The sequence below is a fragment of the Bison bison genome, unplaced genomic scaffold (assembly GCF_000754665.1).
Source record: "Bison bison bison isolate TAMUID 2011002044 unplaced genomic scaffold, Bison_UMD1.0 scf7180017863823, whole genome shotgun sequence".
Lineage (NCBI taxonomy): Eukaryota > Metazoa > Chordata > Mammalia > Artiodactyla > Bovidae > Bison > Bison bison.
The window spans coordinates 328,512-341,996 of NW_011494395.1; the positions used below are offsets into that span (position 1 = coordinate 328,512).

Here is a 13,485-nt window from a genome sequence, read left to right on the forward strand (position 1 = left end):
TTAGAGAGGGGATGATTTTCCTCTTCAGCTCTCTGGTTGCCAGACCTGGGCATAGCAGCACAGACAGCGGGGCACCTTCTCCTCCTTGGGACCCCTCTTCAGCTCACACCCACCTTCAAGGCCACAGATGGTCAGGAGCAGCACAGTCAATGCAAGCAGCTTCATGGTGTTAACGGCAGGGAAAGTGGCCTGTGAACAGTTGGGGGCAGGGGAGGTCACTGACGCTGCATGGGCTTCCCCCTTCCCCCGCGGCCCGCTCCCTACACGTCCCCTCCAACTTGGCTCCCTTGTTCTGCCTGAAGTCTGTGGACGCGCCCTCGCCTCTCAATCTCTTACTGTACCTGGTCAGGGATGCTGTGTCTGTGTCTGTGTGTGGCCTGGCTGAGGAGGAAGGGGCTATATATCTCTCTGCTTCCCCACTCCACCCCATCAGGTGATAAGGACTTTGGAGGAGTCCAGTGGGGCAGGAACTATGCTGGAGTAAACAAGTTAGAGAAGTGGGGGGAGGAGAGGCCAGCATATAGGAGATGCCTGGTGATGGGGTTGGAGGCAGGGACTTAATGGATGCCAAGGGGATACATTTTAGTCCTATTCAAGATTCATTCCTTTGGGGCCTGGGACCAGTAGTCCTTGGATCTGAATCCTTCAGTAAGCAGGATTTCTAGGGTTTTCTTCTCTTTTTTCCTGGAAAACTTTGATGTATCAGATCTAACGACCTCAGCCCTTGGTATCTTTGTACCATTATGGGTAAATTTCATCTCCCAACCCTACCCCCATTCACTGAAACTTGACAGAGAGGTGTTGGGGGACAGAAAAAAGGCGATAAAATCAGGGACAGGGGTGAGGGGAATGCAGGTTAGGAGAATAAGGATTAGGGCCAGAGGCCAGGTGTGATTGACTCTGTACTCTTTTGAGTTAATGTGTAATGAATGAGATGGGGGAGAAAACACTAGAACCAGAATGACCTTCCTGAGTGCAGATCAGCAAGCACAGCCCACCCCCAGTAAAACAAATTCAGAGAGCAGCTGCTGCCCACGCCACACCCCCTCCCGCCACCCCACCCCCCCATCATTGGCGTGCTCTGGCAGGATAAAGGTTGAAGGTCTCTGGGCATTCGATTCTCTTATCAGGTCCAGGCAGTGGTCAGCCAATACAAGTCAGCAGGGGCCATAACATCCCTCCAACCAAGGTCCTGGCCCTTGTCCCTGTCCTGATTGTGAGGGAGGACAGAGATGCATTTCCCAGGCCCAAGGCCTTTGGGTGAAATCAGCTAAATAGAGATCACAAGTACTTGTATCTTTCATCCTTTGACCTCTTCCTCAGAGATGGGAGTGGTGATGTGAGCGCTAGTAGGGGAGGCGACTAGAGCCTAAGAAATTTTATTCTATCTTCAACTATTCCCCTGTGGAGCACTTAGTGCTTGAAAGGGAGCTCCACTGATTTGTCCCTGGCTTTGGAGTGGAGCGCATTTGAGGGCAGGAGCCTATATTTCTCAATTTTATTTGCCAACTCTGCCTAGGGAATCTTTTCACTTTCTTTCTTTCCTAGCAAACCAGGGGAGGAAGAATCAACTTCAGAGGTCAGGTGTTTCAGGGACTACTTCTGCTGGAACTCAGGTTGCAGCCCCTGCTCCTCTACCCCAAGCTCTCACATCCATTCCCTTTCTACAGAGAGGACTCTTGGGTGAACTTTAAAAGGTTTGGACCTCCAGGAGGGAGGGTGGGTCCCTTTTCCTACGGAGAGCTGTACCTATGAGTGGAATTCATTTGAGGGTGTATCACTGCAGATGGTGACTGCAGCCATGAAATTAAAAGACGCTTACTCCTTGAAAGGAAAGTTATGACCAACCTAGATAGCATATTCAAAAGCAGAGACATTACTTTGCCAACGAAGGTCTGTCTAGTCAAGGCTATGGTTTTTCCTGTGGTCATATACAGATGTGAGAGTTGGACTGTGAAGAAGGCTGAGCGCCGAAGAATTGATGCTTTTGAACTGTGGTGTTGGAGAAGACTCTTGAGAGTCCCTTGGACTGCAGGGAGATCCAACCAGTCCATTCTAAAGGAGATCAGCCCTGGGATTTCTTTGGAAGGAATGATGCTGAAGCTGAAACTCCAGTACTTTGGCCACCTCATGTTAAGAGTTGACTCATTGGAAAAGACTCTGATGCTGGGAGGGATTGGGGGCAGGAGGAGAAGGGGAGGACAGAGGATGAGATGGCTGGATGGCATCACTGACTCGATGGATGTGAGTCTGAGTGAACTCCGGGAGTTTGTGATGGACAGGGAGGCCTGGCGTGCTGCGATTCATGGGGTCGCAAAGAGTCGGACACGACTGAGCGACTGAACTGAACTGAACTGTGTACTGTGAAGGACTGCGAAGAGGAGTCCCCAGGGGTTCGTATGGGTCTGGTTTGGGGCGGGGCCCCTAGGTGAGATATGAATCAGTGTTCGAAAGAAGTAGTCAGTCTTCCCTGGCCACCTTTCACAGGCTATATGTCTCCAGGCTACACAGTGGAGGGAACTTCAGTGACTCAGGCCCCAAGATGCTCCCTCTAGTGTCTTGTTAGCTAGAAGGTTTTTCCCGACCTTGGAGAGGCAGGGCAATCTAACGCCATCTATTTGAGTAGATTGCCTGGAGAATCCCAGGGACAGGGGAGCCTGGTGGGCTGCCGTCTATGGGGTCGCACAGAGTCGGACACGACTGAAGCAATTTAGCAGCAGCAGCAAGGACCTAACCAATCAAGTACCGCCTGTCCCTGCAGCGCCGGAGTTGGAGCTCTCTGGAAGTAAGGTCGGCCACTCCTTTGCGTTTTCCTCTCCTATTGGCCAATGCTCGGCAGCCAAGCAGCCTTTTCATTTTTTTTTTTTTTTTTAATCCATTGGGCGGAGCCCAATCAAGGAGGGTTGGGTCTCTGAAATCTTTTTTTCGCCCGGTTCCAAGATGGCGTCCATGACCACGCTGGGGGTGCAGCGTGAAGCCGCAGTTCTGCCATCACTCAAGATGGCTGCCCCCATCAAGATGACCGGGGTGTGCCTGGGGGAAAGGGGCAGCATGATGGTCTGAGAAGGTAAGGGTTATTGCCTCATTGCAAGCCTCGCCATGTGGCCTAGGAATGAAGAGTAGAAAGACTAGGAAGCTGGGTGAAGTCTGTAGTGGAGACTAGGATTAGAGAGTGGGGGAGGTCACAAGGGTGGCAGCGGGATTAAAGATGAAAGGGGAGTGTGCCTGGGGTTCAAGCTCCCCACCGGTGCCTTCTCTCCTTATTTTTCCTGTTCCAGGTCTAGCGTCGGACTATGTGGAAGTTTCTGGGACTGGGGAGCTGGATAATGGGGGGTGGGGCCCGTGGAGGGTAGAGGGAGCAACAGCGTCCTTTCTCAGGCGAACCCCGGCCCCTCCCTGACCTCTCTACTGAAATGGGGAACACACTGGGCCTGGCACCTGTGGGGGCTTTGCCCCGCCGGAGCCCCCGTCGAGAGGAACCTCTCCCCAACCCTGGGAGCTTTGATGAGCTGCACCGGCTATGCAAAGGTGAGAAGACACCCAAGGCATTTGAGAGTCTCAAGTTGAAGGGGCAGAGAAGGGCGGGGTCTTGAGTGCTGGGTGTCCAGCGATGGGAGCAGAAAAGGGGAGATCACAGTTGGGGCATGCAGCCTCAGGGAGGATCAGGCGCCCCCATGGAGTGGAGCATTTCCTGTTGCAGGACTTGAGAGGAGGTCAGTTCCTCCAAAGCACTTCTGTGGGATTGAAAGGGGAGACGACTTCGTGGGGTGGGGTTCCTTGTCTGCTTATTCCTTCCCTTCCCCCTCCCCTCCCTTCAGATGTATTCCCAGCACAGATGGAGGGAGTGAAGCTCGTTGTCAACAAGGTTCTGAGCAGCCATTTCCAGGTGCCCCCACTTCTCTGGCCCCTCCTCACTATTCCTCCCTGCCTGTCCCTGGATCTTTTCCTTTCCTTTCGTGCTCCCCCCTTAGCCAGGCTAAATGGGACAAAAGAGGAGGGATATGGGGCCCTTTCGACTTCCTTTGCCTGTGGGACTTGTTGCTTTTAATCTGGCGACCCTCTGTATAAATTGGAATGTTTGGGTTTCTTAAAAGACCTGCTGGATGGGGAATAGATGAAGGTAGGATGGGGGATTGAAATGGAGCAGGAATGCCATCTTCTCCATGGATTTCTCTTTCCTCAGGTGGCCCACACTGTGCACATGAGTGCTCTGGGTTTGCCAGGCTATCATCTTCATGCGGCCTATGCAGGGGACTGGCAACTTAGTCCCACTGAGGTGAGGGCTCCACTGACCTGGGTTATCTCCCCCAAAGGCCAGTTGGGACTCAGGTGTAGAGGAGGAAGAAATGTGTTTGTTATGGGGAAGAATGGGCAGGGTACGTCCTCTGCATTTCTTCTGAATGGGAGAAGGTGGGGAAACCTATCTGTGTGATGGGTTGAGAGTTTGTCTTTGTGATTCCACTAGGGGGTGCTGCGTACTGTTAAAGAAATCCTACGTTTGGACTGGGGCCGAGAGGTGCCCCTCTGCTCGGTGTTACTGACTGTGGACACTCTTCAACAGGTGTTCCCCACTGTGGTGGGAGATATGGACAGCGGTGGCAGCCTCAACGCCCAGGTCCTGCTCCTCTTGGCGGAGCGGCTCCGAGCCAAGGCTGTCTTTCAGGTGACCGGGGTTCCCGCCTTCATCCACTGAGGCATTTCCTCTTTCTCCTCCTCGAGTGTTCTGCCCTGGTGGCTGAGGGACAGCAGTAGAGGCAGCAGTGATTGTAAGGAGAGCGGGAGCTTTTACTTCTTGCCCTCCCTATCTAGACGCAGCAGGCCAAGTTCCTGACCTGGCAGTTCGATGGCGAGTATCGGGGAGATGACTACACAGCCACTCTAACCCTAGGAAATCCGGACCTCATTGGGGAATCAGGTGAGGAATGGGTGCAGGGTTCTTTTGGTCTTGGCCACCCACCTGCCCATGTTGACTATGCCTCTGCATGTCTGTACAGTTCAGGGATTAGAGAAAAAACATTGGGGGCAGGCTGGGGTGGGAGCCATTGGGAATGAGAGAGCAGGCCTATCTCTATGACTGACTCCAGGTCTCCCCACTCCCCTGCAGTGATCGTGGTCGCTCACTTCCTGCAGAGCCTCACTCATCGACTGGTGCTGGGAGGAGAGCTAGTTTATCACCGGCGGCCGGGCGAAGAGGGGGCCATCCTGACACTGGCTGGGAAGTACTCGGGTATGGGGTGAGGAAGAATAGTGAGGGGGAGGGCAATTCTGGCCTTGGCTGGAGATGCTGGCCTGTGTTCTACTGCAGTAACGCTCTTTGTCTCTTGTACTTTGGTTTTCACAGCTGTACACTGGGTAGCTACGTTGAATGTGGGATCAGGTGGGGCCCATGCAAGTTATTACCACAGGGCGAATGAACAGGTGAGTCTACTGACCCCATGCCCTTCCCCCAGCAGGCCCCTGCGGACCCCCGCAGGCGCTGCTGACCTGCTGATTTTCCTGTCCACACTACGTATACATTTCACGCGTGCCTTCATTCTGCCGGTCCCCTGTCAGGACTCCTCTTGTCTTCACTGAGACAGATCCGTCTCCCATCATCGCCCTCCATTCTCAGGTTCAGGTTGGAGTGGAGTTTGAAGCAAACACAAGGCTACAAGACACAACCTTCTCCTTTGGTTACCACCTGACTCTGCCCCAGGCCAACATGGTATTTAGAGGTGAGAACTGTTCAGATGATATTCTGAGGTGCTGAGGGATTGGGGCAGGCAGTGGGAGGGAAGTGCTACCTTGAATCCGCTGACCCCTTTCTCCAAGCCCTGTTAAATAGCATAGTGTGTATTCTCTTCCCCATCAGGCTTGGTGGATAGTAACTGGTGTGTGGGTGCTGTGCTGGAGAAGAAGATGCCCCCCCTGCCTGTCACCCTCGCCCTCGGAGCCTTCCTTAATCACTGGCGCAACAGATTCCACTGTGGCTTTAGCATCACTGTGGGCTGAGGTCATCCCAGAGCCAGCCCACACAACAGCTGGAGCCTCTGAGTTAGGTGTCCTGGGGCCAGAGCCCTCTCCAGAGCCCACCTTGCTGGGTGACCTCTGGGTCCCAAGAGCAGAGTGGGGACAGGACCACAACCTCCTCAGAACTGGAGCTGCCATGGGGCAGCTGCTGAGGCAGTGGTTGAGTCTCCCACCTCTGCCATCAGTCCAGTATCATCTTCCCATGCTCTTATGGCTCTGGACTAGAGGAGAAGAATTAAGGGGTATGTCTGGCTGAATTTTCTCTCCTCACTACCACCTCCTTTATTTCTCTGTGGATTAAAGCTCCTAGCCTCTTTCTTTTCAGAGCAGAAAAATCTGCATGGGATTCACTCCCCATCCTGTGTTCCATCCCAGAGTTTCCCAAACTGGGAAAAGAAGGGCTGAAGGGCTCAATCTTTGACCTCAGAAAGTGGGGCCCACCTGTTCCCGGAAGGAGCTTCTTTACCTCTTAGCTCTGAGGCTTCCTCCTTCCGCATCTTCTGTGCTTCCAGAAAACAACTTTGTCCCCACAGCCACCCCTCACTCTCCCTATTACTGCATGAAGAGGCAGTTACTGCTTTAATCTTTCTTTGCAACCAATGGGCTCCCTGTTTACTGTCTCCAACCTCTGGCCCCAGGATTCTCCCCTTTCCAGTCCAACGTGTCCAGGTGGGGCTGGGGAAGGAGGTAGATTGGGCCTCAGCTGCAGATCTCCTGGAGCAGTGGCATCATGGTGGACAGTCCCTGGATGTTCTGGATTTGGTACCAAAATGCATCGTGAATACTTCGGAGATCAGCCAACAGGCCCAGCAGCTTTGCATATAGAAACCTTTGTGGTCACCAGGGAAAGAGGAGAGAAATAAGGCAGCTAAGAGTCTTGTCCTGAGGCCCTGACCCCCTGAATTGCCTCTCAATGAAGCTAGGTCTGAACACCAAGTTCCAAAGGGGCCTCTGTGTGACACTGACTTCTCTCACCATGCTGTTTGTCTTGAACCCAGAGCCCAAAGGGCCAAGTGACAGATCTTCAGCTGTGTGGATCTGGCCTTGTAGAGCAGATTCTAGAAGGTGGGTGTGTTCTATGGTATTATAACCCTCTTCTGATCAAACTGGCACATTGAGAAATAAGCAAAATAGAAGTGGAGTGTGCCCCAGAGCCTGGTTAGCTCATGGACTGTGGAACCAGGGACTGGCTTTGGCCATGAAACTGAATGACCATAACTTCAAGGGGAACGAAAAATTAAAGGAATTGGACCAATGGAGAGGAGAGGAAGGGCCAAGAGAGTGAACAAGACTCTTGATAAGATGGCTTTAGTCTGGAGAAGTTGGCTTGGTGAGGTGATGGATGTCATCAATCTCAGGAATGCTATTACACAGAGCCTGTGAGCTACCACTTTGCATCTCTGCTGAATAAAAAGATCTGGAAAAAGTGAGATGAAACAGCAGTAGGAGCAATTTGAATGCCGAAACTCTGTGAAATGGGAGGGAAGGACTAGATCCCCAGGGGCCCTGGTAAAAGTACTCATCCTGAGTTTAGTTCACGCTAACTCCTTTGGTACAGCCTCCACGTGCCCAGTCCCACCATACCGGTCCCGGGGTCGTGGCTGCTGGCCTTGGATGTAGTTCTGCAGAGTCAGCGCCATCTCCTCTTGCAACTGATCTATCTCCTCCCTGCAGGTTATTCCAGGCCGGTCTATAACATAGGGAGTGAGGAAGGGTAAGATGGGAGGTTGTGGGTGGCCTGGAGAGCCAAGACTGGGATAGACCCACTCGACAGGTTTGAAGACTGCAAGGCCTGGATGGATGGATTGAGGGAGCTGGGAGTTTGGCAGAGGTGGTAGAATGAAAGCTTCTGGGCTTTGGGGGATGCTCACCAGGAGAGAAGAGGGCCATTGCAGCCATGAGCACATACTCAGGCTCCTGGAGCTGTAGTCGGCGCAGTGTCCTATGGAAGCCAAAGAGGAACTCCAAAAACTCTTCCTGGAACCCCGCTGTGGGAGATACTAGGCTTAGGAGCCTGTGGGTCACCTTGCCACATACCCTACCAAAGGGATGCATGCCCTCTGCTGCCCGAGCACCATCTCACCTTGTGCTGCATCTTCTATGGTGTAGCGAAGAGGCCCACAGAGGAAGTTTTGTGTTTGGAGACAGAAAGTGGTGTTAAGTGCAATATGACAGATTTCTATAGCTGCTCCCTTGAGAAGGGAGATCTGGTCCTCCATGGGCAAGGACCTGTGAGGAGCAGGAGACCTGCACGTTAGGCTGAACTTCAGAGAGGGAGAGGAACCCCCAGTTCTTACTGAGATGCTTAAAAGCCAAGCTGAGAATTCAAGATCCGCTACTGGAAAGGGCTGAGGGATGGGTTAGTTTGGTTAGTAACTTTTTTTTGATGGAGTGGGATTATAATTTACTGGAGCAATTTCTTCCTGAAAGGCACGGGGAGGGGTCACGTACCGAAAGAGGGGCAGATCCTTGGTGAACTTGATGATTTGCTGTACCATGAAAGTGATGACATCTGCAAAATGCATGAGCAGGGGCAGTACAGGGACCAGGGTGGGCAAGCGCTGGTGATGGGTGAACAGATGAGCTGGTGGCTGCAGAGATCAGAGCCTGAGTAAGAGGCCCCAGTCCTAGGGGTCTCTTTTAGGTTTCTCTAGTTTTATCTGATGGCTCAAACGGTCAAGAATCTGCCTGCAATACGGGAGACCCAGGTTCAATCCCTGTGTTGGGAAGATTCTCTGGAGGAGGAAATGGCAACCGACTCTGATATTCTTGCCTGGGAAATCCCATGGACAGAGAAGCCTGGTGGGCTACAGTCCATGGGGTCACAAAGAGTGAGACATGACTAAGCGACTAACCCAACAGTTTTATCTTGGAAGGATTCCAGGCTGAGAAGTCTGCCTTGGCTGGGGTTCTGGAGAAGTTCTGTCCTCTATCAGGGCATGGCACACAGTCCCCTCCCTCGGGCCAGCCTCCTTGGACACCCTTTTGTCTTATTTCATCTTGAATCCTATAAATGCTCACCCTGAACTGCACAAACTGGTCAAACATGGTGCCCACATGGCGAGCGTGGGCCCCCAGGAGTGTCCGGACTAGCTCTTTCTGCTCCTTACTCAGCTGCATCGATCCTTGCTGTGCCCGTCGCTGGGCCTGTCTTGCTCGCCGCAATGCCAGGGCTTCTGCCGATAGGATCACTGTGCCCGGGGAAGGGATGTGACAAAGCTATTGAGACCAGCAGAGAGCACTTCTCTCTGCCAGCCCCTGGCTTGGGACCCTTGGACACTCTGCACAGTGGACACAAGGAGGGAGGAGAGTTCCTGACATTTCCTTGGGCTCGACTGGAGTCCCAGAGGCTCCAGGTGGTAGGGGATTCCTGTAACATTTGCTCCAACCCATGGGACACTGTGGCAGAAAACAGCACTGTGGGAGGGAAAGGAAGGATGGACAATAAAGTAGGGAAAGTATTAGGAGGTGTTTGGCTTCTGGGGGAATACTGAAGAGGGAGGGCTTGTGATACCAAAAACATCACCTTATGTTGCAATAGCTTTATAATTTCAAAGCTTCTGAGGTTAGGTCTCAGTGAATGAAATAATCCTATGAGTAGAGAGGGCAGGTGTGATTTCCATGTTTTTCAGAAACAGAGAGAGGCTGACATTCTAGTTCCAGGGCCAAGGTCACGAAATACTTAATGTGATGTAGATTGGATTCAAGATTTTTTGACTTCTACAGTTTCTTTTCTACTACTCCATGATGAAAAGTAATGTGATGTCACAAAGAAAATAAGGGTCTGGTGAATACTGACTCTCCAGTTTTCAGCTGAGTGTACTTAGGCAAGCTGGTTTCTGTTAGTTTAAGTTTATTACAAGTTACATTGTCTTTTGGGGGCTGAACCTAATTACTTGGCACTGAGTTGAGTAGTTACTAAGTAACAGGCACTATACTTGAGAGATAAAGGAGAAAAAGCAAGCCATAAGAATACCTAGGAAAAGAGCATTCCAGATAGAGGGAATGGCAAGTGCAAGTATAAGTTACGTAAGTCCCCAGGAGAGCGTACTTTGGTGTGTTTGAGAATGGCATTGCCATCAGTGTGGCTGGGATGGATTGAGCAAGGGGAAAGAGTAGGAAAAATCTGAGAGGTGGATGGCAGACATGGGACTGTGAGACCATGGACCATAAGAGAGATGAGGAGCCCTTGGAGATCTTAAGTGACATTGTCTGACTTGTTTCAAAAAGCTTACTCTGCCTTCCAGGTGGAGAATAATGCTGTGGGAACAAGGGCAAAGCATGGTCAGGGGAGGACACTGGATTCTTGGGATGGTAGGGGGCAACTCACTGTCCTTCTTCATGCCAGCATCCAAGCACTTCTGCAGCCTGCAGGCAGGGCAGTGGCGCCTCTGGGCCTTGTTGACCTCACAGCTTCCAGCGAAGGGGCACGTGAGACTGGTGCTTTTGCTGACTGTTCGCCTGTGGAGACAGACGTTGTGAGGGGCTACAGTGATACGGTCCCAAAAGAATCTATGGTGGGGATTCCCTGGTGGTCCAGGGGTTAGCACTTGGTGCTTTCACTGCCAAGGGCCCGGGTTCAATCCCTGGTTGGGGAACTAAAATCCTGAATCTATGGGGACATAGGCTAATCTGAGCTGTGTCCAGAAGTCCCTAGGGGTAGGGAGGACACAGTACATCTCAAGCATTGCCATGGGGCACAGAATCAGTCAGGAGTCTATACTTTCTATAGACTGGGCTAGTTTGGTGCTTTGCAGGTAGTGAGTACACTTGACTCAGGGGCTGTGTCCAGAGGACACACTCTCTGCCTCCCTTTGTTCTTTTGCCACATGTTTATACAGTGTTGAGGTTGCCAGCGTGTCACATGCTAGCTATAGGATGGTTAGGTTCCAAGATGCAAGAGTGCTGTAGCCGGGCAAGCCCTAGCATGTGCCAAGGCTTAAAGGCTGTCTGGCAGGCAGTTTGGGAGGTTGTTTGTGTTGAGGAGGAGGTTCTCACCTGAAGAAACCCTTGCAGCCCTCACAAGTCAGGGCATGGAAGTGGTAGCCTGTAGCCCGGTCCCCACACACTGCGCAGTTCCTCGGCTCGTCTTCCCCACTGGCCATGGCTTCAGGTATTGGGGTGGCTGTCGCAGGCCCCTGAATTTGGGAGGGGTTAGCAGTCAGCTCTGGACCCCCCTTGACATTCGACCCCCCTTCTGCAGAGCCTCTCCCCAAACCTACCCTGGGCCTGACCCCCTGCACTATCTGCACTTCATTGCTTTTAATCTCTGCCCACCGAGAGATTTCCTACCTGCTCCTCTTACACAGCATGTAGCCTGCAGGCCACAGAATCTGGTGTTGGGTTCTTCTCCCCAGACTCCCCCTCTGACCTGCTTTCCGCTTGATTTCAGGAGCTGTTTAGAGTGAGGGATTATGGCCCTCAGTACCTGGAAAACAAGGAACGTCTGCTGTTTGTAGCCTCCGTTGTTCTCAGTGATTACCTGGATGGGGCACAGACTCTGGACCCAGGGCAAAGACTTGGGTGGGAGGTTTTCCCGGCATGCCCTTGGTGCTGGCTGCTGGCACATGGGGAAGGACCCTGGCAGGAGGGGACCTCGTGACTCGTTAGAAACTGCTCCTTATCAGATCCATAGGGACTTTCCCGACTGCCGAGTTTCATGGTAGATCTGCAGCCTCCTCTGTATTTGGATTCTGGGACAAGCTGAGAGGATGAAGGGAGAGTGGGAGACAACAAGCTTTTTCACATGTGGTGTGTCCACAGTAAAAGAATAGGCATAACAATTGTACACTGCTCCTCTAAGGTGAGTTCTTCAAAAGAGACTGGGGCCTAATTAAGAGCTTATGTATAAAGAGCTAGAAGAGGCACCACTTCCGAAGCAGGGACGGCTGAGAATTAAATCAGAGTGGCTTCTAGAATGTTAGAGGTATTTGGGATTGATCTGGGGACTCGTGCACCAGAGATGGCTTCATGGGAGTGTGCCTATGAAGTCACACAGGCTCTGTGCTCAGAGGGATCTTGGGCTTGTTTTAATGCTCTGCTATTTCTACTGGCTTGAAATTCTTAATGATGTTTGAAAAAGGGGCTCTGCGTTTTTGTTTTTCAGTGGGCCCTGCAAATTATGTACCTGGTCCTGTATGGAGCCAAGATGAAGGACTTCTAAGTAATAAGTTTAAGAATCAGAAGTAGGAGCCTTCACTATGGTTGTCTAGTGCTCCATAAATACTGAGGAATATTTTTGCAAGTATAAAAAGTGTGCATGTGTTCAGATGGCCAAGAGGCACTTGAAAAGATGTTCAACATCATTAATTATTAGAGAAATGCAAATCAAAACTACAGTGAGATATTACCTCATACCAGTCAGAATGGCCATCATCAAAAATTTACAAGCAATAAATGCTGGAGAGGGTGTGGAGAAAAGGGAACACTCCTACACTGTTGGTGGGAATGCAAATTGGTGAGGTCACTATGGAGAACAGTAAGGAGATTTCTTTAAAAACTAAAAATAGAGCTACCATATGACACTGCAATCCCACTCCTGGGCGTATGCCCAGAGAAAACTGTGGTTTGAAAGGATACATGCACCCCAGTGTGCATTGTAATGCTGTTTACAATAGCCAAGGCATAAGCAATCTAAATGTCCATTGACGGATGAGTGGATGAAGATGTGGTACATATATACAATGGAATATTACTCAACCATTGTAAAGAATGAAGTAATGCCATTTGCAGCGACATGGATGGACCTGAAGATCATCATACTGAGTAAAGTAAGTCAGACAAAGACAAATTCATATGTTATTGCCTATATGCAGAACCTGAAAAAATGATACAACTGAACTTATTGACAAAACAGACTCACAGACATAGAAAACAAATTTATGGTTACCAAAGGGGAAAAGAAAGGTGGGTGGGAAATATAAATGAGGAGTTTGGGATTGACATATACACATGACTATTTCTAAAATAGATAACCAATAAGGACCTACAGTATAGCACAGAGAAATCTGCTCAATATTCTGTAATAATATAAAGAGGAAAAGAATTTGAAAAAGATTGACATATGTATAACTGAATCACTTTGCTGTACACCTGAAATCAATACAATATTGTAAATCAACTACTGTGGCTGTTGTTGTTTAGTTGGTGACTCATGTCTGACGTTTTGCGACCCCATGGAGTGTAACCCACCAGACTCCTCTGTCCATGGGATTTCCCAGGCAAGAGTACTGGAGTGGGTTGCCATTTCCCTTTCCAGGGGATCTTCTTAACACAGGGATCTAACGTCTCCTGCATTGGCAGGAGGATTCTTTACCACTGAACCACCAGGGAAACCAGAATCAACCACAGTTGATTAAAAATAGCAAATAAAAAAGTAAAAATTCTGAAAAGAATAAGTGTGTATATAACACTCTCTCCGAAATTTATGAATGGAAAAAAAATAATTTCCAAAGCTATTTGGATGTGTTGGAGATG

At 50.6% G+C, this 13,485-nt stretch overlaps 3 protein-coding genes across 4 annotated transcripts in view; 1 reads left to right on the forward strand and 2 right to left on the reverse strand.

Moving 5' to 3' along the window:
- The window catches only part of APOA2 (apolipoprotein A-II), a 1,426-nt gene extending 988 nt beyond the window's left edge, over positions 1–438 (reverse strand). The window contains exons 1-2 of the mRNA XM_010833686.1: positions 342–438; positions 114–189 (exon numbers count right to left, since the gene is read on the reverse strand). Coding sequence (XP_010831988.1) covers positions 114–165 — 52 coding nt within the window. The 5' untranslated portion in view covers positions 166–189; positions 342–438. The remainder of the gene's footprint in view (positions 1–113; positions 190–341) is intronic.
- Positions 439–2,908: 2,470 nt separating this feature from the next.
- TOMM40L (translocase of outer mitochondrial membrane 40 homolog (yeast)-like) lies at positions 2,909–7,446 on the forward strand. Its single transcript, XM_010833689.1, has 10 exons — positions 2,909–3,067; positions 3,279–3,528; positions 3,819–3,886; positions 4,184–4,276; positions 4,562–4,663; positions 4,810–4,915; positions 5,105–5,227; positions 5,342–5,418; positions 5,612–5,714; positions 5,852–7,446. Exons 2-10 carry the CDS (start codon positions 3,414–3,416, stop codon positions 5,989–5,991), a joined length of 927 nt encoding a protein of 308 aa, XP_010831991.1. The 5' UTR covers positions 2,909–3,067; positions 3,279–3,413; the 3' UTR covers positions 5,992–7,446.
- On the reverse strand, positions 6,576–12,305 carry NR1I3 (nuclear receptor subfamily 1, group I, member 3). 2 transcript variants are annotated; one of them, XM_010833687.1, is made up of 9 exons: positions 11,438–12,305; positions 11,008–11,147; positions 10,340–10,470; positions 9,031–9,200; positions 8,461–8,600; positions 8,093–8,238; positions 7,881–7,997; positions 7,594–7,699; positions 6,576–6,838 (listed from the first exon to the last, which is right to left on the reverse strand). In XM_010833687.1, the coding sequence occupies exons 1-9, from the start codon at positions 11,576–11,578 to the stop codon at positions 6,709–6,711; spliced, it is 1,221 nt and encodes a 406-aa protein (XP_010831989.1). In that variant the 5' UTR covers positions 11,579–12,305; the 3' UTR covers positions 6,576–6,708. The 2 variants fall into 2 exon arrangements, with proteins under 2 accessions (XP_010831989.1, XP_010831990.1); XM_010833688.1 differs by having other exon boundaries at positions 11,302–11,514.
- Positions 12,306–13,485: the final 1,180 nt, after the last annotated feature.